We start from the raw sequence: 21,143 nt of genomic DNA, 5'->3' as shown, positions 1-21,143 counted from the left end.
AGGATGAGAGGAACCCAGGTCAATTGCTCACTGAGTTCAGACAACACTTGGAGGATAGAACCAGAAGAATTCAGAGGAGGCTACTGCAACGGTCCGGGTAACATGCCGATGATGGCTTGGACTAAGTGGTAACATTGGAAATGGGAAAGTGGGTGCATTCGGGGCGTATTTTGCAGAGCTGAAGGAACCTGGTGAGCACTTGGCTGTGAAGGGTGAAGGAGAATAAGAATTCAATGGTGACTGCTAGGTTTTTAGATTTGAGCAAAAATAGTGATGCTCGGTGGGGAAGGTGGTGCTGCTTAGGGGGCCAAGGAAGATGGAGGGAGGAAAGGGGACCCAAAAGGGGGAGGGCCTTTGAGGGACATTTACCCTTGGGGGTCATCAGAGGACTCCCCGCCCTTGGAAAGGGACAGATTGTTTGAAAGTTCAATGTTCTTAAATTGGGAATTATTTCCGCCTTTTCCTACCGTGTTCAGTTTATTTGCAGTAGCTTGTTTGTTCCGTCGAAACCTTGCCCTTCTCTGAAGCATTCTTGGCTTCATCTCCAAAGACAAATTCAAGGCTAAAGAGAATGATTATCCTGAGTCTGGGTTCAGAGAGTAGACACTAGTGCCTCAAGACCTTTATGGATTTCTTGCAAGCTATTTCCCTAAACTGAGTCAAGCTGACATTAACCAGTGAACACAGCATCCTAAATGCCAATGAGCTGTATGTAAAATCATGATTTGGTATCAACAGAATCTAATTGCCAGGGATGGAGACCTTGGGAGGAAGTTCACGAGGGGAAAAAAAAAAAGTCATAGGGGTTGATATAGAGGAACAGGCAGAAAGATGCACAAAGAAAAAAGTCTAATAGACTAGCATTAAGGACCCTGGGGCTGTGGAATCTTTCCTCTTCTCCCCTGGGATACCACAAGGGCAGCTCTCCTCCTCAAAGGAAACTCAAATTGTTTTAGGAGTCAGGGGGTGACCTCAGCAGTGGTCATGTAACTGATGGGATGTTGGGGGGATAAAAGGAACAGCAAAGCAATGTGGAGGGAGCTTCCTCTGTAGGTACTGATGGAGAGGGGTAAGCAGGGACCATCAGCATAAATCCTAAAGCTAAATACCAAGGGGGCTGTAACTAACCATCCTGAGAATGTCGGGAATGCATCTGTGCTACTTAAGGGACTAGAAATGATGGGATCCCTCTCCCACTCCTTCCTCCTTCCACTGAAAGAAAGTGTGGGACCCACATGGTCAGACTCACTTGGTCTCCTAAATCCATCACGTCCAGCACAAGAAAGCGCTGGTTATTGCTGCATGCCATGATGTCATCATCGACTTGTCGGGATCAGAGAAGAAGGGATTTCCTCCAGAAGGGGACTCAGAGGAAGTGGCTGATGATAGCTTTAGCTGGCCAGTACGACTGGTCATTCTGCCAGGGGGATGAGGGGAAGGGATGCTAAATGAGGGGCAAAAATCAAAGAGAAAGAAGCAAGATTTGTGGATTTGGGGTCTTCCATTGTCACCACAGACCCTGATTCTGATTACTGGTCTTGGGTTTCTATGTCTTAGTTTCGCTACTTAGTAATGATAGTTAGGCCATTGATTACATGTTTGTTTGAAAAGACATATTAAGGAGTTCCCTGCTATGGCACAGTCCTTGGAGGCATGGGTTCAATCCCCAGCTGGGCACTGTGGGTTTGGGATCCAGTGTTGCTGCAGCTGTGGTGTAGGTTGCAGCTCCTGTACAGATTCTATCCTTGGCCCAGGAACTTTCAAAAGCTTGAGGGGAAGCCAAAAAAAAAAATGAAAATTAAAAAAAAGACACTTATAAAGTAGATTTAAATCACTGTCCAGATTAAACACCTTCTGGATTAAAAAATTAAAACACTGTCTGGGTTATATTTAGGTATACGTTAAGATATAAATATAGATACAGATATACAGCTGTAGACAACCCCCCCATCCCATGGCAGCTGTGACATTACACAAAACCCCAGCAATGATGGCCCCAGGTAGCATTCCACATCCTCTCCTACCTGTCACCCCCTGCTACAGTCACTACATCCACTGGTCTCCTTACTGTCCAAACACATCAAGATTGTTCCCACCTCAGGGCCTTTGCACCTGCTGACCCCCGTGCCTGGAAGGCACTTCTTCCTGATGTTTGCCATGTTTTCCTCTTTCGTTTTATTCAGATCTCTGCTTAGATTTCACCTGCTTAGGAAAGGCTTTGCTGATCATCCTCTGTCTGAAATAGCACTGCCCCTCTAGCCTTTCCACCTACTCACCTCCTTTTCCTCATAGTATTTGTCACCATCTGGTGTGATCCTTTAGGCATCTATGTTTATTTATGTATAGTTTGCATCTCTCACTAACATGAGAGCTTCATGAGAACATGGAACTGATTCCTGTCCACATCTCCAGGGCCCAGGACGAGGCCCTGCACCCAGGAGGCAGTTCAGCATGTTTTTGCTGAATGAGTGAATGACACCAAAACAAACAAATAACTACTGACTCATTGAAGAAAGAGATTAATCTATACTCTTGCAATGAGGGCTTGAGGATCCAAAAATGTTAAAATAGCTTTACTTAGTATCTGGGAAGATGGAAATGCATAGCCCTTTGAAGATGGGAGCTTGGCTTTTAGCTAAACTTCTCCAGACTCAGTGACTCCAAGCTCTCTGGTCAGAATCTCAGGCTGTGGTGCTAGATGGTCGGTGAGAGTCAGAGCGTAGTTGATACAGGAAGTGAGGTGAGGTTGAGTGAAGGTTTGGGGGCTTTAGACTCCCTGACATGAATCTCCGTCTTTCCCCTTTACTTCTCCAGCATCGGTGGTGCCACCTGAAACCAATTCAGAACAAGCCTCTCCCACCCTCACAGCCTGAACCCCTCCCATGGGGAGGTTCTGATGAGACCACATGGGGCCACTAGAAGTGGGATGGGAAGTTGGGAAGGCCAATGGGACCTACCACAGGACAAGCACAGACACAGGAACCCCTGGGACAGTACACTCAGCCCTTCTATTCTCTAACTCCTCCCCACACCCCCACACCTTCTTCTCCAGCGAGGTGTCACTTCAGCTCATTAATCTTCAGCTTCGACAACTTTTCTTGGTAACTTATCCCATATGTTGGTTATTCTGTGTACAACACATGTCTGTTTCCATTGCTTATTTACAGAGTTTTGTTTTGATTTTTGGTTTTTGTCTTTTTAGGGCTGCACCCAAGGCATATGGAAGTTCCCAGACCAGGGGTCAAATCGGAGCTGCAGCTTCGGGCCTATACCACAGCCACAGCAACACAGGATCTGAGCCACGTCTACAACCTATACCACAGCTCACGGCAATGCTAGATCTTTAACCCACTGAGCAAGACCAGGGATCGAACCCACATCCTCATGGGTACGAGTTGGGTTCTTAACCTGCTGAGCCACAACGGGAACTCCTGCTTATTTACAGTTTAAATTAGAAACGGGTGTCACTCTCCATAGCAAGTTGGCTACTGTCAGTCCTTACCTGGTCCCCCTCTCTTGACTCCTCCTGGCCCCAAGGGCTCTGTGCTGACAGCTCCCCAAGGAGGGCTGGCAGGAGGGACTAAAGAAGGGCTTTAGTCCTTTCTTCTTCCACATTTATTTAATGCGGTATTACCTATCCACCAGGACCATGCCCTTGGGTAGCCAGATGCTATTGTTTTATTTGACAAATAATCTGTTAAGCATACAAGCACTGGCTGGTACATCCATCCTGAAGTTTGTAGGCAGAGGCAGAGGGAGAGAGCAAACACAAAACCACACACATAAGCACATCATTGCTACTGACTGGTGCTGAGAGGGGAAAGCAAGGAGTGCTCCCTGAGAGTCTAACTTCCTTTGATGGCTAGATATACAGTATTTTAACTTAGTCCTTGGAGTCCCCATTGTGGCTCAATGGGTTACAAACCCAACTAGTATTCATGAGGATGCGGGTTCGATCCCTGGCCTGGATCAGTGGTTCAGGATCCAGTGTTGCCGTGAACTGTGGTGTAGGTCACAGACACGGCTCAGATCTGGCATTGCTGTGCCCATGGCGTAGGCTGGGAGCTGTAGCTCTGATTCGACCCCTAGCCCAGGAACTTCCCTATGCTGCAGGTGCAGCCCTAAAATGCCAATACATACATACATACATAAAATTTAGTCCTGATAAGTAGAAGTTAGCCAGGTAAAGATTGAAGAGCTGCGTGTGTAAGGGACCGATGGTGAGAAAGCGCTAAGGACATTTAAGATCAGAATGGATGAGTTACTTCAAGGAAAGAGGGGAAACAGAGGCTGGAGAGGGAGACACAAGATCAACCAAGGCGTTCTCAGCCATGCCAGTGACTTTTAATTTTATCCCAAAGCCTACGGAAAGTCATTGGAGAGTTTATAGCCAAAAAAACCCCCCAATGATTTGATACAAGTGCCTCTCAAACAGGAATCTGCGTGGACTTTGAACACAGGTGGGTGTGTCCAGACCAGAGACTCGTGAGCCACCAAATCAACATGGCCCAGGTTTCTACAGCATCAATTTTAATACATGATTTGTCAAAAATCATGACTTTTCATAACATTCCGTGGAATCTTATACAACAATTTTGTTAGATGTTAAAGATGAAATAGAAGGCTTTAAAGAAATTCCAGGAGTTCCCGTCATGGCTCAGTGGTTAACGAACCCAACTAGCATCCCAAGTTGCTGTGGCTGTGGTGTAGGCTGGCAGCTACAGCTCCAATTCGACCTCTAGCCTGGGAACCTCCACGGGCTGCAGGTGCGGCCCTAAAAAGACAAAAATAAAAATAAAAAAATAAAGAAATTCCACACCTGCCGCAAGCACCTTGAGCTAGACCCACAGACACAGTTCCAATTCCTCTTCTCCTTCTCGAGGTTTTCTTTCCTTCCACAATTGTGGGTGCTTTGACGGAATGGTTTGAGAGCTACCCAGCGACAGCACCCTGGTTTTCCATAACACTGAGCTGCCAGGGTGATTCACTATGGTCCACTCTGCAGAGGAAAGCCCCTGATCCCAGACTGAGTTTCAGTTTCATCCTTGCAAAACAGCCCCCTCTGTAGTATGTGCACTACCTATAGGTATATTTTATCTGTAGGTACGGGAAAGTGAGTTTTGAGGGTAGGTAATGTCTTTAGCACAGAACATGGCACATGGCCTAGGTGCTCAGTAATTGAGAGTTACCTGTATTATAGGACGCCTCAGTTCTCACCGTCATCCTCAGAAAACATCATGCCCTTTATAACCAAGGTCACAGTCCATATATCACAGATATAGCAGTAAAGAACCAGAATGATGCCAGGTAGGCACTCAGAGCTCCCTGGAGGGAGCAGAGTTCCCACTCATGTGTCACTCACATGGACTCAGACATCCGTTTTGGGATCAGAATGAACAGGGAAGAGAGGCAGCTTTATTCATGTTTAAGGAGCTCTGCTATATGAAGTCCTCATCTTGGGTGAATGGTGGGGTGCACATTCTGGCAGGATCTTCAGTGTTAACTAAGAAGCTGGGGTTAATGGTGGGACAGATAAGCGGTGTCCCTCCGGAAACCTGATCTGTTCCCTTCCTGAACATGGCGTCTCCAGGGCAACAGGAATCACGGTCATCAGAGCTGGTATGGAGAGTGAGGATTCTAATACTGAGAACCTTCTTTTCCCCCTACTCTGTTGGCAAATCACTGATCTCTTTCTTTCCTTAAAGCTACCTGGAATATCAACCTTTTTGAGAAATTTCCGTATAGAAACAATTTCACACTGGAATTTTCATCCTAAACCAACACCGTGCAGTCACTTCAGCATAGACTGTGACACGAATCTGTACTGCTCTTAAGTTCCTCATTGCCTGGGCTTGTCATGTGTCCGTCCTTATGGTTTTTCACTCTGAAAGGATGCTATACGTTGGACTCAAATGCTGAAGAGTCAGATGATCTCTTGGATTAAAAATCATAATGCCCAGGAGGCCATAAAAAGCTCAGCAATATTGAACATTAAAGGAATGGCAGCTTGATGACATGTGTATCGTTGGAATGGACAACTTCCAGTTGCTGAGCGATGTATGAATACAGGACCACACGCCAGGCAGCATGCTGTCTTAGTTCTTTCCAGATGCTGCTCCCTCCCATTGCTCCACGTGGGAAACTCCCCATCAAAACGGCTGAGTTAATGGGGTGAAGAGAGGGAGGCAGTCAGGGGGAGGCTGATGTTGTCACTGCTTAATTTCACTTTATTGTTAAAATGAAGGCTCCTCATTTCTAGATCCCAATGTGATTCTTTTTTTTTTTTTTCTTTTTACCTGCAGCATAGGGAAATTCCCAGGCCAGGGGACGAATCAGAGCTGCAGCTGGAGCCTGAGCTGCAGCTGGAGCGTAAGCCACAGCCATAGCCATGCAGGATCCAAGCAATGCAGGACCACAGCTCATGGCAATGCTGAATACTTAACCCACTGAGCAAGGCCAGGGATCCGAACCCACATCCTCATGGATACCTAGTCGGGTTCATTACCTCTGGGCCACCACGGGAACTCTCTGATGCGATTCTTAAACATTAGTGTGATCGCAGTTTTAGGCTTTCCTGAAAGAAGACTTAGTTGCTCCTGATTAGAGCAAATATAAAACAAGGTAATACTCTAATCACTTCTAAGAATGGGGCTCCTGGCTTTTGAAATTTTATACAGTGTACAAGCAGGGGACAACAGGACCCACAAAGGATGTCACTTGAGGTGACAGGAGTTCAGGAGGCTCTTCTGCTTTTATCTACATATCACTGGGGGAGTTCCAGGGTCTGCTCCCTCACCCTTAGCTACCCCCCAGGGGAGCTGGGATGGAGTGGGAGGATAGAGTGAGGACTGAGATTGCACTAAGGTTTTCAGTGGAAATAAGCTGAATCTGGGGGCTGCTGTGGAACAATAGCATTTGCTGAGACCTGGCATGAATTGATATTAGGGAAACCTCAAGAGTTACCCGAGAAGGGAAGAGAATGGTTGCACTGAGCCTTCAATTGGGGACCTCAAAATGCTGACATTCTGCATTCTGGACCAGAATCCATAGCTCATAGATCTGGAGCTGTTCTTGCTCCTCCTTGGGGTGTGCTGGAATCAGAAAGGGGAGCCCTGACAAGAATATTATGGACCGAATGTTTAGTTCCATGCCCTACCCACCGACACCCAATTCAGATCTTGAAGCCCTAATTTCCAATGGTGGCTTCATTTAAAGATTGGGGGTGGGGGGGTTGTCTCAGAGTTCCTGTTGTGGCTCAGCAGGTTAAGAACCCAACTAGTACCATGAGGATGAAGGTTAGATCCCTGGCCTCGCTCAGTGGGTTAAGGATCTGACATTGTTGCAAGCTGCAGTGTAGGTCATAGATGTAGCTCAGATCTAGCTTTGCTGTGGCTGTGGCTGGCAGCTGCAACTCCAATTTGACCCCTAGCCCAGGAACTTTCATATGTCACAGGCTCAGCCTTAAAAAAAAAGAGAATCACATTGGGATCTAGAAATGTGGGGAAAAAAGATGGGAGGAACTATAAGGAAGTAATTAAAGTTAAATGAGATCATAGGATGGGGCCCCAATCCAATAGGATTAGCGTCCTTAAAAGAAGAGATGCCATAAGCTCACCGGCTCTCTGCATACAAGCTACGTAAGATCATCTATAAGTCAGGAAGAGACCTCTCACCAGAAACCCAACCAGTTGAAACCTTGATCTTGGACTTCTGGCCTCTAGAACCGTGAGAAAATAAATGTCTGTTGTTTTGGCCACCTAGGCTATGGTATTTTCTTATAGCAGCCCGAGCAAAAGAATGCAGAGAGCCTTTCCTATCCTGAGTCCAACTGGAGGCAGAATGCATTCGGAGAGATGGGTCCAGGTATAGAGGGTACCACATCTAAGCTGTGTGGTCTTGGGTAAGTCACTCTGTCTCTGGCCTGGAAAGTCCTCATCTCTTCAACTGAGATGTAAGAAGATACCTGACTCACCCCAGAGGATTACTGACGAATCCAACATTTAGCCTGACAACAACAGCTAATATATTTGTTATGTACCAGGTGTTCTTCCAAGAGCTTTATTACATATCATAAAATTCACCTTTTTTAGTGTACAGTCCTGAGTTTTGGCAAACACGGGCATTAAACTGCTGCCACAATTAAGATTTAGAACATTCCACCATGCCTCTATAAGACAAAAGCCCTTACCCCCCCAATTCCCAGACCCTGAAAACCATGGGTTTTCTCAACCTATAGTTCTGCCTTCCCAAGGGTGTCAAATAAATGACATCACACCATGGCAACCTCAGAGTTTTTCTAACATCAACTCATCTCATCTTCACACCATTATTCTGAGGTAGGGACAATGCTTATAGAATGAATAGAAGTAGAAATGCTATGAAAAAGCAAAATATATATATATATATATATATATATATATAAACATGAAGTATTATTATTCTTTTCATTGTTTAGGTTGTTATTTAATGGTGTAGAATAAAGGCGAAATCAATTCTCAGTGGAACAAAATATATACAAAATATTGTTAGGCGTAAGGTCTGGCATACCAACTGGTCCAGAAACACTTGCCTTGAAGTTAGTAAGTGACAATCCTTATGTCTATGACCAGACTGGTAATGGTAAAAGATAATGGAAGATTTTCTAGGCTCCAAATAACAGCAGTTTCAGGGGTGATGATAGGCATTTCCCACGGTACAAGAGAAGGTGACCTGGCTGTCACCAGCCCTCCTCCTGATCTGGTTCATTCATGACTGCGTTCATGGAGCTCCTTTCATTCAGGACTTCTAGACAAGGCAGGAAGGGCTGAATTACTTCCCAGGAAATGTCCCCTGGTTCAGGAGACACACACACCATGGAAGCACCCCATCACTCTTTATAACGGGAGAACTCTGATCTGCCTGGATGTGGCGCTAAAGTGCCCACAGTCTGACCACAGGGGTTCTTAGGTTCTCCAAGGAGAGGATTTTGCATAAATTGTTTCTCTCTCCTTTTTGACACTTCATCTTACAGATGCCACACATAATACATAAGTAAATAAGGTCAAGCTGTGTCTTCAACTTTACAGCTATCATGAATTTTTAAGGAATAGGAGCACGCAGGTTGTAGGGTGTGACCAGGAGGGCTAGGAGCCTCTTTAATATTTAATGGGGCCAAAAGCCTCTGACAGCTCATCATTTCTTAATGTGGCTTGCCCTTTGGCCTGCATGTTTCCAAGGGATGAAAATGTTTGGCTTCCAAACAAGTTATCACTCACTCACTCAGTAAATACCACAAACTGCAAATGGCCTCCCAGGCATCATCGGTCTTTGCCACTTGAGTTTAGAAGGTCCCAGCTTAGCATTCCTCTACCTTTAAGTCATCAGTGTTTTCCACGTCAGCAAGGTGTTTGCTTTGGACCCATGGAAAGGCTCCAGCCTGCCATCGTGCCTCTCAGATACACAGAAGGGAGACAAGGCAACGCCATGGATGGGGAATGAGTGGTGGGAAGCTGAGCATCATCGTCTGGGGGGATCAGAGAATCTGGCAGGGCAACAGGCAATGCTGGTATTTGAAATGACACTGGACAAGTGAGATTTGAGAGGAGCTTCAAAGAAAGGGAATTGAGACAGGACTGGGAGAGTCCACACGGAAAGGGGTGAGGTGGTAAGAGACGAAAAGGAGGGAGCAAGCCCTGTGCACCTGGAAAATGGGTTGTGCCTTCCTCATAAACTGGTACCAGGGAGGAAGGTGCTTGGTATATTTGTAAAAAGTGAGTAAGAGAGAGCCGTCTTTAATGCTGCTGGTCTCTGACTTGGATCTGCACTTGCTCAGGAAGTTCCTTAACTTGCCTCAAAACTCCTTTTCCCCATGTAGAAAAATAAACTGTACTGTCTGTCAAGCCATGGGAAAATGTCACAATTTATAGCCAAGTGACCAAATATCTGGAGTTCCCTTCATGGCTGAGTGGTTAAAGAACCCGACTAGGATCCATGAGGATGCGGGTTTGATCCCTGGCCTTGCTCAGTGGGTTGAGGATCTTGTGTTGCTGTGGCTGTGGTGTAGGCTGGCAGCTATAGCTCCAATTGGACCCCTAGCCCGGGAACCTCCATGTGTCATGAGTTTGGCCCTAAAAAAAGAGCAAAAAAAAAAAATAGCATGTACCCAAAGCATATTTCTTGGGTAAGAAATAAATACTGTAGTTGAACTAATTAGATGTGTCCGATTCAATATAAAAATAATAAAATCTTTGATTTCTGAGATAAGAAAATTTTACCGAGGGTCTTTTTGTAGTCTTTCCAGGATTGATTGTCTTAACACCTTTCAAACAGGTAGATTGAAAGGATGCTCAGGCCAGAGGTCCCTTGTGGTGCAGTGGGTTAAGAGTGAGCATTGTCACTGCAGTGGCTTCAGTTGCTTCTGTGGCTCGGGTTTGATCCCTGGCCCAGGAACTTCTACATACTACAGGCACAGCCAAAGAAATGAGTAGATAAAAATAAGAACTGCTCAGCCCTAATTAGAACACAGTTGTTATTTTGTTTCTAACCAAATTGTCTTATACATGTCACCATCAACATTTGGGGTGTCATGGAAAATAAACATTAAGAGCTAAACAACAGTCCTTTTTGTGAGATATTTTAAAAACAGAATCCCTTGTTTTCCGCAACTTGCTTTATTGTAGACACTATGGAATTTCTTTTTGGCCACTGGCCCCAGACCTTGTTCGGATTAGCTTCGCTGACTTATGTCAGTCGCAATGAGTAGCTGCCCCAAAGCCCAGCCAGATTTCTCCATTTTCATGGTTTAACTTTCGTCGTTAGTCTCCGTCCTTTTTTTCCAGCCTAGAGTCTCGATCTGTAGAGCATTACTCTCTCATTTCATGCATTATGACATCTTCCTAAACTTCTCTCCCTCGATGGAATAGTTCCAAGTCTGCTGCACCATAAACTCCCCCATCTACTGCATGGATGATAAACTGAGGAATGAATGGGATTTCTCACACAACTTAGAGACCTTTTTTTGTTTTGTTTTGTTTGTCTTTTAGGGCCACACCATGGCATGTGGAGGTTCCCAGGCTAGGAGTCTAATCAGAGCTGTAGCCACCTGGCCTGCACCAGAGCCACAGCAACACAGGATCCGAGCCGCGGCTGCCACCCACACCACAGCTCATGGCAACACCAGATCCTTAACCCACTGAGCAAGGCCAGGGATCGAACCCGCAACCTCATGGTTCCTAGTCGGGTTTGCTAACTGCTGAGCAATGACGGGAACTCCTAGAGACCTTTTATGCTCCATGTGAACCCCAGTACGTTTGACTGCATATTATTCAGAAGTTTTTAATTCCATCAAATGGTTCTTATTTGTAGCATTGACTAGGTAAGCCAGTTACCTTCCAATTAATCTAGCATTGGTTCTCTGAAGCATTTAGAGAAGCTATTGGAGGATGGATGAGGAGATAGTGAAGGCTGGTCTTTCTTAAGGAACACATTGAGAATTCTCCCCCAAATATCCACACTCAGAAGAAACTTTAAGACATGGTCTTCCTGCCAGCCAACCCCCTCGGTGCCCCTCCAGACATAATTGAGTAGCATCCATCCTTCTTGAGGCCTGTGATCCATTAGCACAAAATAGGGGGTGCCTGCAGTGTTAAGAGAGCTGTACCAAGCGGTGCTGGGCTTCCTGGCGCTTAGGAAGGTCTCTGAGCTCTGGCAGGGAAGGTAAGTTCCTTGAAGTGTCAGAACTTGAGCTTGCCTTTGGGAGACCTTCCAGAAGTAGGTAGAAAAAAAAAAAATGAGATCAAACTTTCCAAGGGGCATAAGAAAGTTTGTCCTGGGTGAGGCGCCACAACTAAATTTGGTGGCTGACTGCAGGATATGAATGGAGACTGCAGAAGCCAGGAGCAGAGTGACCCATTAGAGAGAGTACAGGATGGCCAGTGGCCAGGGGTTAGGGCTTTAGATACACTACTTAAACTCGGAATTCGGGCGCCATCCTTTGTAACATGAAGGCAAGCCAATGTCTACCCAAGAGGGTAATTATTGGGTTCAAGTGAGATCGTGAGATCATTGAGTAGAAATTCTTTGTAAATTGTTATGTGTTGACCGATGATGATGGGGCAGCATGGTGGCAAGTGGGTCATTACAGAGCTAGAAGTCCAGTCTGTTGGGTTGAGGAAAATAAAAATTGAGAGTCCAAGTTAACTCCCAGCTAAGTAGATATCCCAGGTGGCATCAGTTCCTTCTGGTAAATTTAGTGAAGAGCATGTGTCCAAGCCAAGTTGATCACCGTGGCATCTATGCTGGCACCCTGGCATAGCTGGCCATCAGAGCAGCAGTGCTGACTCCCAGTGTCATTCTTGGGATAACATTCCACCTCACAGATATTTAAGCAAGAGTGTCAGGGCCAATTGCCAAGTGGCACCATACAAAACAAATATCTCATTGTGTTTGTCACCGCACAGTATGTGGTTTCATGAGGTCCAGAAACCATCCAGTGAATGGAATGTGACAGTCATTTGTAAAAAAGGGTGGCTTTTTTTTTTACTTTTGCTTTTTGGGTCTACTTCTGTGACATACTCCAAAATCCTGAGACAGGGCTGCAAAGGAAACATTCAGAAACGTTCTAGAGAATTCCGTGGCTCAGCGCTAAGGAACCCAACTAGTATCGATAAGGATGCAGGTTCTATGCCTGGCCTCACTCAGTGGGTTAAGGATCTGGTGTTGCCGTGAGCTGTGGTGTAGGTCCCAGATGCTGCTCGGAGCCTGCATTGATGTGGCTGTGGTGTAGGCTGGCAGCTGTTCCCAACCCCTAGCCTGGGAACCTCCATATACCTTGGAAGTGGCCATAAAAAAAAAAAAAGTTAAAAAAGAAATGTTCTAAGCAGGTTTAGAAAACTTGTGAACCCTGCCTGAACTTGTATTAGATTCCCCCACTGCTCGCCCTTTTGACATCAGAACAAGCAAAGCATTATTTATAACAGCATGTGTGAAACCCCGGAGGAGATTCTAGAAAGAATTAGAGTGAAAAATCTGTCCCAAAGAGACTGCAAACATAAAGTAAAGGATCAGATGGGAAAACATGTAAATCCGAATTTGAATCTGTTTTTTCCTCCTTTAAAGGACACACAGGCTTTTTCTTTGGCCTTTAGCACTAAGCAGAGGCCCCCAGAGTACTTGTCATTGCAGAGTGAGGCGCGGGGGAGAGTTACAGGGTGGACTCTTCCCATTGAGAAAGTAAGATAATAGGAAGTCCCTGTCGTGGCGCTGTGGTTAACGAATCCAACTAGGAACCATGAGGTTGCAGGTTCGATCCCTGGCCTTGCTCAGTGGGTTGAGGATCCGGCATTGCCATGAGCTGTGGTTTAGGTTGCAGATGCAGCTCAGATCCCGTGTTGCTGTGGCTGTGGTGTAGGACGGTGTCTATAGCTCCGATTAGACCCCTAGCCTGGGAACCTCCATATGCTGCAGGAGCGGCCCTAGACAAGGCAAAAAGACAAAAAAAAAAAAAGAAGAAGAAGAAAGAAAGTAAGATAATAAAGTCTGCAGAGAAAGAAGCAACACCTAGAAAGCATTCAGTTTATTAAAATTCATAAAGGGGGAGTTCCCATTGTGGCTCAGCAGGTTAAAAAACTGACTAGGATCCATGAAGATGTGGGTTTGATCCCTGGCCCCGCTCAGTGGCTTAAGGATCTGGCCTGGGAATTTCCATATGCTGCAGGTGTGGCCCCAAAAAGGAAAACAAAAAACAAAAAAAAATTCATAAAGGGCTTTCACTGAGTATTTAGCTTGTGATAACCCTGGGAGGTATGTATTTTTTACTCACAGTTTATCGTTGGAAAAACTAGGACACTGAGACTTCTGGCAACTAGTGAGTTTAACCCAAATAGGAAATAGTGCAATGGAGTATGCAATGCAGAATTTTGTTGTTTGGTTTGGTTTGTTTTTTTATGGCCATACCTGTGACATACGGAAGTTCTCAGGCTAGTCAAATCAGAGCTGCAGCTGCCAGTCTGTGCCACAGCCAAGGCAACACTGGATCTAAGCTGCATCTGCACTACACCGCAGCTTGCAGCAACACTAGATCCTTAATCCACTGAGAGAGTCCAGATATCAAAACTGCAACGATGTTGGGTTCTTAACCGGCTGAGCTACAATGGGAATGCCTGTTGGTTTTTTTAATGGAGGTATAATAGACATATAAGGACATATAACGTTATATTTGCTTCATGTGTACAACGTGATTGGATATTTATATATATTGCAAATTGATCACTTGAGACAAGTTGACATCTGTCACCTCACATGCTACAATATTTTTGTTGTGATGAAAACTTTTAGGATCTACTTTCAAATATGCAATACAGTATCATTAACCACAGTTACCACCCAGTGCGTTTCATTCCCAGGACTTACTTGTTTTTCAACTGGAAGTGTATACCTTTGGCACTCTTCTAAATTGAGCGTTGTCCACTGCACAGCAGCTGGAAATGCACAAAGAATAAGGAAAGCCTGGCGCCTCCATAGGTTAACATGTCCCCAAGTGGGTTTTTTTAATGTCCGGTTCTACGAATATATGTAAGTGGTTCTCCATCTCTCTCCCTCTTCTTCACGAACACACAAAATTCATTTAATTCACTATGTTAAAGTTAAATCTCTTCTTTTTGCCAAGCTCCTGGCATTAAGAATCCCCAAGAAGAACAGACCTGAGATTGCCAAGGGGGAGGGGGAGGGAGTGGGATGGACTGGGGTTAATAGATGCAAACTATTGCCTCTGGAATGGATAAGCAATGAGATCCTGCTGTGTAGCACTGGGAACTGTATCTAGTCACTTGTGATGGAGCATGATGGAGGATAATGTGAGAAAAAGAATGTATACATGTATGTATGACTGGGTTAATTTGCTGGACAGTAGAAAATTGACAGAACACTATAAACCAACTATAATGGAAAAAATAAAAATCATTAAAAAAAAAAAGAAGAATCTCCAAGAAATGAGGAGGGTTCAGGTAATGGTGTATTTGACACCTTTGACCGGGCACCACATGTGGAGAGCTAGCTCTTCAGATTTTGAGGGCCTGGTATCCAAAAGACACCAGAATACCCTGGTCTTCCCTTCACTACCAGAGACCAACTCTATACTGATCATACCTCTAGATATACAATCTAATTTCAATATTTTTCTAATTGTGACATCACTATTTCAATTTCCATTATTGAAATTATTATTGTTGCTATTCCCACCAAAGAATTAATTATATTGAGAGGGCCCTGGTGGTCTAGTTGTTAGGACTCGACATTTTGACTTCTGTGGCTGGGGTTCAATCCCTGGTCTGGGAATTGAGATCCCACATTAAGCTGCTGTACATTAAAGGGACTCATAGGAGGTCTTTTTGTGGCTCCGTGGGTTAAGAACCCAACTAGTATCCACGAGGACATAGGTTCGATCCTGGGCCTCACTCAGTGGGTTAAGGATCCATTGTTGCCATGAGCTGTGGTGTAGCTCACAGACACGGCTCAGATTTGGCATTGCTGTGGCTGTGGTGGAGGCCAGCAGCTGTAGCTCCGATTGGACCTCTAGCCTGGGAACCTTCATATGCCATGGGTACGGCCCTAAAAAGACAACAAAAATTTTTTTTAAAAAAGAATTAGGTCTCTTTCACTAAAAACCCAGGCAGAGAACTCTCATTCCACGTAACCGGGGTCATGTAGCTCCCTGCACTTCCACAAAGCCTCCCCTGGGTCCTGGGGTATAGCTGTCAGCACCCTGGGACCATTCCACCTCGGTGCCCTGAGTGTCAGTATCTGAAAACATGTGTGTTGCAGACCGCCTTACCCAAAATCCTGGGTACCTGAGGTTACAGGTTTGTTACCCAGTCAGGTGTCCAGCCAGCCAGAAATAGTCCCATATGGCTGTGTCCGTTTGACCACCAGAGCCCTTTCCAGTCAGTGCCCATGTCACCCAGGTTGTGTTTTGAATATCGACTCTGATGGTAAATATGGGCTTTGCCTTCAGGCAAGTCCAGACAGCTCCGTAAGGGAAATCCGTGCTCCTTAAGCAGTGACTACCTGTCCCCACAGAGCGAGGAGTGAGTGAGGATCCTGAAAACTGATGGAAGGCCACGAGCCTGCACTTAGTGCATGAGCTTTTGGTGTATTCAAAGCTGAAGAGTAGGAGTTTCGTTGTGGCTCAGTGGTAATGAATCTGACTAGTATCCATGAGGGTGCGGGTTCGATCCCTGGCCTTGCTCAGTGGGTTAAGGATCCAGCATTGCTATGAGCTCTGGTGTAGGTAGCAGACATGGCTCAGATCTGGAGTTGCTGTGGCTGAGGCATAGGCTGGCAGCTGCAGCTCCAGTGCAACCCCTAGCCTGGGAATCTCCATATGGATCCAAGCTGCATCTGAAAAGTAAAGAGACAGGGGTCCTTAACCTTGAGCCAGCAAGTTATATCTCAACTTGCCAAATTTGGATTCCTCGAACAGAGAAGAATGGGGAGGAGAGCACTCTTTCACAGGCAGGCTTTCTTTTTATTTTATTTTATTATTTTTTTAACTTTTTTTTTTTTTTTTTTTTTTTTTTTGCTTTTTAGGGCCACACTAGAGGCATGTGGAGGTTCCCAGGCTAGGGGTCACAGCAGAACTACAGCTGCTGGCCTACACCACAGCCACAGAAACTTGGGATCCGAGCTACAGCTGTGACCTACACCATAGCTCATGGCAACACCGGATCCTTAAGCCACTGAGTGAGGCCAGAGAGCGAAGCTGCAACCTCATGGTTCCTAGTCAGATTCGTCTTTGCTGTGCCATGACGCCAACATTTTTTCTTAAAGTATAGTTGATTTACAATGTTTCTTCCATTGCTGCTGTACAGCAAAGTGACCCAGGTCTACACAGTTCTCTCTGCTGTACAGTAGGGCCCCATTGCCCATCCCTTCCATGCGTGCTTTCTTGGATGCTAAGAGCATCATCTGACATCACTGAACACATTAAACATCTCTCCTTGGGTTCTGGAGTTGAGCAGCGTTTTTCATTAGTCCATTTCCTTCCGTTAATGAGTCAGAAATGGATACAGAGGAGTCTAATTTAGCAGAAACTCTCTCTTTGTGGCATCGGTCTCAGAATTCCGGGGCTGGAAGTTGTTGGAGAGTCTTACTCCTGCTGTTGTCGTGTGTGCTCACTCACTGCCCTGGTGTCAGCACAGTATTTGGGCTGGTAGTGCTGGGGTCACCAGTGGGACCTGCCACCCCCTGGGCTCCTGTGCAGAAATCCAATCTTTGTTTGAGAATTAGACAGCCTTGATGGGCTATAAACCTGTTCATAGAATTATTGGGTTTATTTTATTTTTATTTATTTTATATTATTATTATTATATTCACCTGCTGTATGCAAAAGTTCTCCAGCCCAGGAATCCAACCCATGCCACAGCAGTGACCTGAGCCACAGCAGTGATAGTGCCAGATTCTTTTTTTTTTTAATTGTTATTTCCCCAATACAATTTTTTTTCCTACTGTACAGCATGGTAACCCAGTTTCACATACATGTACATATTCTTTTTTCTCCCATTATCATGTTCCACCATAAGTGACTAGACATAGTTCCCAGTGCTACACAGCAGGATCTCATTGCTAATCCATTCCAAAGGCAATAGTTTGCATCTATTAACCCCAAGCTCCCAATCCACCCCACTCTCTCCTCTCCCCCTTGGCAACCACACGTCTATTCTCCAAGTCCATGATTTTCTTTTTTGTGTAAAGGTTCATTTGTGCAGTATATTAGATTCCAGATATAAGTGATATCATATGGTATTTGACTTGCAGTATAAGAGTTTCTAGTTCCATCCATGTTGGTGGAAAGGGCATCATTTTTTCTTTTTTATGCCTGAGTAGTATTCCACTGTGTATATATACCACATCTTCCTAATCTAGTCATCTGTTGATGGACATTTGGGTTGTTTCCTTGTCTTGTAGTGCTGGATTCTTAATCCCCAGGCCACCAGGGAACTCGTGGAATTCTTTTATTTTTCTCCAAGAAGTGGGAAAGCCTAAACAAGTCTCTTCGGTCAAAGCTTTCTTTGCCTGTGCTAATGCTGTTGCCATCTATAGCCTCACCCTGGGTGTTTTTACTAAAATGGGCTTTTCCAAAACTTTGTTTATTTTCTTGATTTATTTAAACTTCTCTGAAGTGGCCTATAGTAGATAAAAGTCTTGACTCAAAGGCCTGACTGCTTTGTGTCCACCCTGAACATTGGGGGCCTCCTCTGTAAAATGGGAATAACCATTACTGCCCAGACTGTTGCTGGGTGGTGATGAGGAAGTTCCAGGGAGCTCTGCTCACTTTCCTGACACTTTTTTCTTTCTTTCTTTAGGGCTGCACCCTCGGCATATGAAAGTTCCCAGGCTAGAGATCTAATTGGAGCTACAGCTGCTGACCTACACCACAGCCTCAGCACCTCGGGATCCGAGCTGCACCTGTGACCTACATCACAGCTCACAGCAACGCCGGATACTTAACCCACTGAGGGAGACCAGGGATCGAACCTACGTCCTCATGGATCCTAGTCGAGTTCGTTACCCCTGAACCACGATGGGAACTCCTCTCCTGATGCTTTAAAGGAGAAAGAAGCTGTGGCCTTGCTAAGGAAGCAGTCACTCGGTGGCTCATTGGGGATGCAACACCCTCACTTGTTACTCTCGCCAAAGTGATCATGAGCATTGGAAGATCAGGTCATCCTCACAGCAGAAAGTATGCGTGTCTGTGTTTTACAAGACTAACATCCACCCAATCGTCATCTCTTCCCCTGGCTAGTTTTGAGAAACAGAGATAACGCAAATAACGTGGAAAACATCATATGACCCTTCTCTGCCTCTGTTTCTTTTGCTGGAGGTGAGACACCAATCGTATTTCCCTTATGTTTATAAACAGTTAAAAGGAGTGAATACAGACAAAGGAAAGGTGGGAAAAAATGCTCCCCCCTGTGATGATGGTTGTCTAACTATAAATGTAATAAAATTCATTGAGTAATTTAAAAAAAAATGCTCTCCACATGTCCCTTCCACATCTTTACCCCTTGACGGTGGGCACCTGCTTTCTGGGCGACTGACGACACCGCCTTTACCCCTTTTCCGCCAGGTCGGTGGCCACACGATGCTGCCCATCCGCTGGATGCCTCCAGAGAGCATCATGTACAGGAAGTTCACCACAGAGAGTGACGTCTGGAGCCTGGGGGTCGTGTTGTGGGAGATCTTCACATACGGCAAACAGCCCTGGTACCAGCTGTCCAACAATGAGGTGGGTGGCAGGCGGCGACAAGACCCCCTCGCGGACCAACACCTTAGGAGGGGATGCTTCCAATGAAGCCACGTGAGATAGTGTCTTGACTTGTAGCGCCCGGATGCCTCCGGGTACCTAAAGGTCATGGCCAAAGGAGAGTCACTCTCCAAACCGAAGCGTTCTAGAAAGAAAAGCACAGCATGGGCGGTCGCGCCAGTGATTCTCCAGCAAAGGGACCCAGGGATCATTTTGTGCTGCTTATCTAGGACATTGAGAGCAGATGTGGCGTCCTGGTGCCCTTGGCATCCAGCTGGGTTTTGGGTATTATTCCAAGAAGTTTTCCAGGGTCTCTCCTTTTCTCAGCACTTTGCACTAGAACATTTACTTCTAGCTCACGCCTTTTTGTTTTCCTTTTCTAATCGTTTTGCAAATACGTCTTCATCTAAGGTATCCCGACCAGACACCTTATTCCCTCAAGGCTCACCCTGGTCTTTTACTCAATTCCATCATCTAAAGTGACCGCTCATTTCTGTAGCCTGGGGTTCCCCGGCCAGTCAGCACCCTGACACAAAAGTGACCCGGGTTCCATCTCAGGCCAGGAAAACGAAACACACAGTGGGATTCCAGGGTGTGGTTTGGGAGTGTTCCGTGTAGATAAATTATTTCTCCGCCAGTTTGGTGACATTAGCGTGGCTTGAAAAATGGATAGAAACCCCTGACAGTAACCATGATAAATTAGCCTAGAACAACTGCTCTCTTCTGTCTGAAAAAAAAAAAGTAAACAGGGAGTGGGGTTCATTTTATTGTTTTGTTTTGTTTTGGGATGGTTCTTTCTTTGTCTTTTTAGGGCCACACCCATGGCATATGGAGGTGCCCAGGCAAAGGGTTGAATTGGAGCTGTAGCCACTGGCCTACACCCCAGCCACAGCAATGTGGGATCCGAGCCACATTTGCGACCTACACCACAGCTCCCGGCAACACTGGATCCTTAACCCACTGTGCAAGGCCAGGGATCGAACCTGCATCCTCATGGGTACTAGTCAGATTTGTTTGTGCTGAGCCACGACAGGAACTCTGGGAGTGAGGTTCTTCAAAGCAGCCTTCTCTGGGCACGGACATTTATGGTATCTGCACTTTTATTCCGATCCTGTGTCTGCTCTCTGTCCATCCAGGTGATTGAATGCATCACTCAGGGCCGAGTCTTGCAGCGACCTCGAACATGCCCCCAGGAAGTCTACGAGCTGATGCTGGGGTGCTGGCAGCGAGAGCCCCACATGAGGAAAAACATCAAGGGCATCCACACGCTCCTTCAGAACTTGGCCAAGGCATCTCCCGTCTACCTGGATATTCTAGGTTAGGGCCCTCTCCCCACACCCATCCTTCCCAAAGCACCTCCTCAGATGGGCCGAGAGGACGCACATCGTGTAAGTGCCGCTGGATGCCATCAACCTGCTGTTCTTCACTCTTGACAGTATTAACTGCAAAGACACCGAGAAGCTTTCCGAGGGAAGCAACGTGTTCTCCACCCGTAGACACAGTCTGGACTTCTTTTTGGCATTCTCTCTTTCTCTTTTTCCATCTCCCTGGGTTTATCCCCTAATTTTTCTTTCCTTCTTTTTTTGTCTTCTCTGCTTCACAGCCCTTACCCTTTCTTCTTCTTCTCCTTCTTCTTCTTTTTTTTTTAAAAATCAATCTGGCTTCTGCATTACTATGAACTCTGCATAGACAAAGGCCTTAACAAACCTAATTTGTTATATCAGCAGACACGCCGGTTTGCCCACCACAACTAACAATGCCTTGTTGTATTCCTGCCTTTGATGTGGATGAAAAAAAGGGAAAACACATATTGGACTTCAACTTTGTCACTTCTTGCTGTACAGACATCGAGCGTTTCTATGGA

The 21,143-nt window shown here is 45.7% G+C and overlaps 1 protein-coding gene across 3 annotated transcripts in view; it reads left to right on the top strand.

Annotated features, from left to right (window-relative positions):
- NTRK2 (neurotrophic receptor tyrosine kinase 2) overlaps positions 1 to 20,644 on the top strand; it is a 395,961-nt gene extending 375,317 nt beyond the window's left edge. For 2 of the 3 annotated variants that reach the window (XM_047755019.1, XM_047755020.1), the window contains 2 exons: positions 19,103 to 19,261; positions 20,416 to 20,643. In XM_047755019.1, the coding sequence (XP_047610975.1) occupies positions 19,103 to 19,261; positions 20,416 to 20,601 (345 nt within the window). In that variant the 3' untranslated portion in view covers positions 20,602 to 20,643. Of the gene's footprint in view, positions 1 to 19,102; positions 19,262 to 20,415 lie in introns of all 3 variants that reach the window. The other variant, XM_047755021.1, reaches the window with a different exon arrangement.
- The last annotated feature ends 499 nt before the right edge of the window (positions 20,645 to 21,143 follow it).

This window comes from Phacochoerus africanus, chromosome 12, assembly GCF_016906955.1.
Source record: "Phacochoerus africanus isolate WHEZ1 chromosome 12, ROS_Pafr_v1, whole genome shotgun sequence".
Taxonomy (NCBI): domain Eukaryota; kingdom Metazoa; phylum Chordata; class Mammalia; order Artiodactyla; family Suidae; genus Phacochoerus; species Phacochoerus africanus.
Note: the sequence above shows the minus strand (reverse complement) of the source record. Positions and strands in the feature narration are given on the sequence as shown.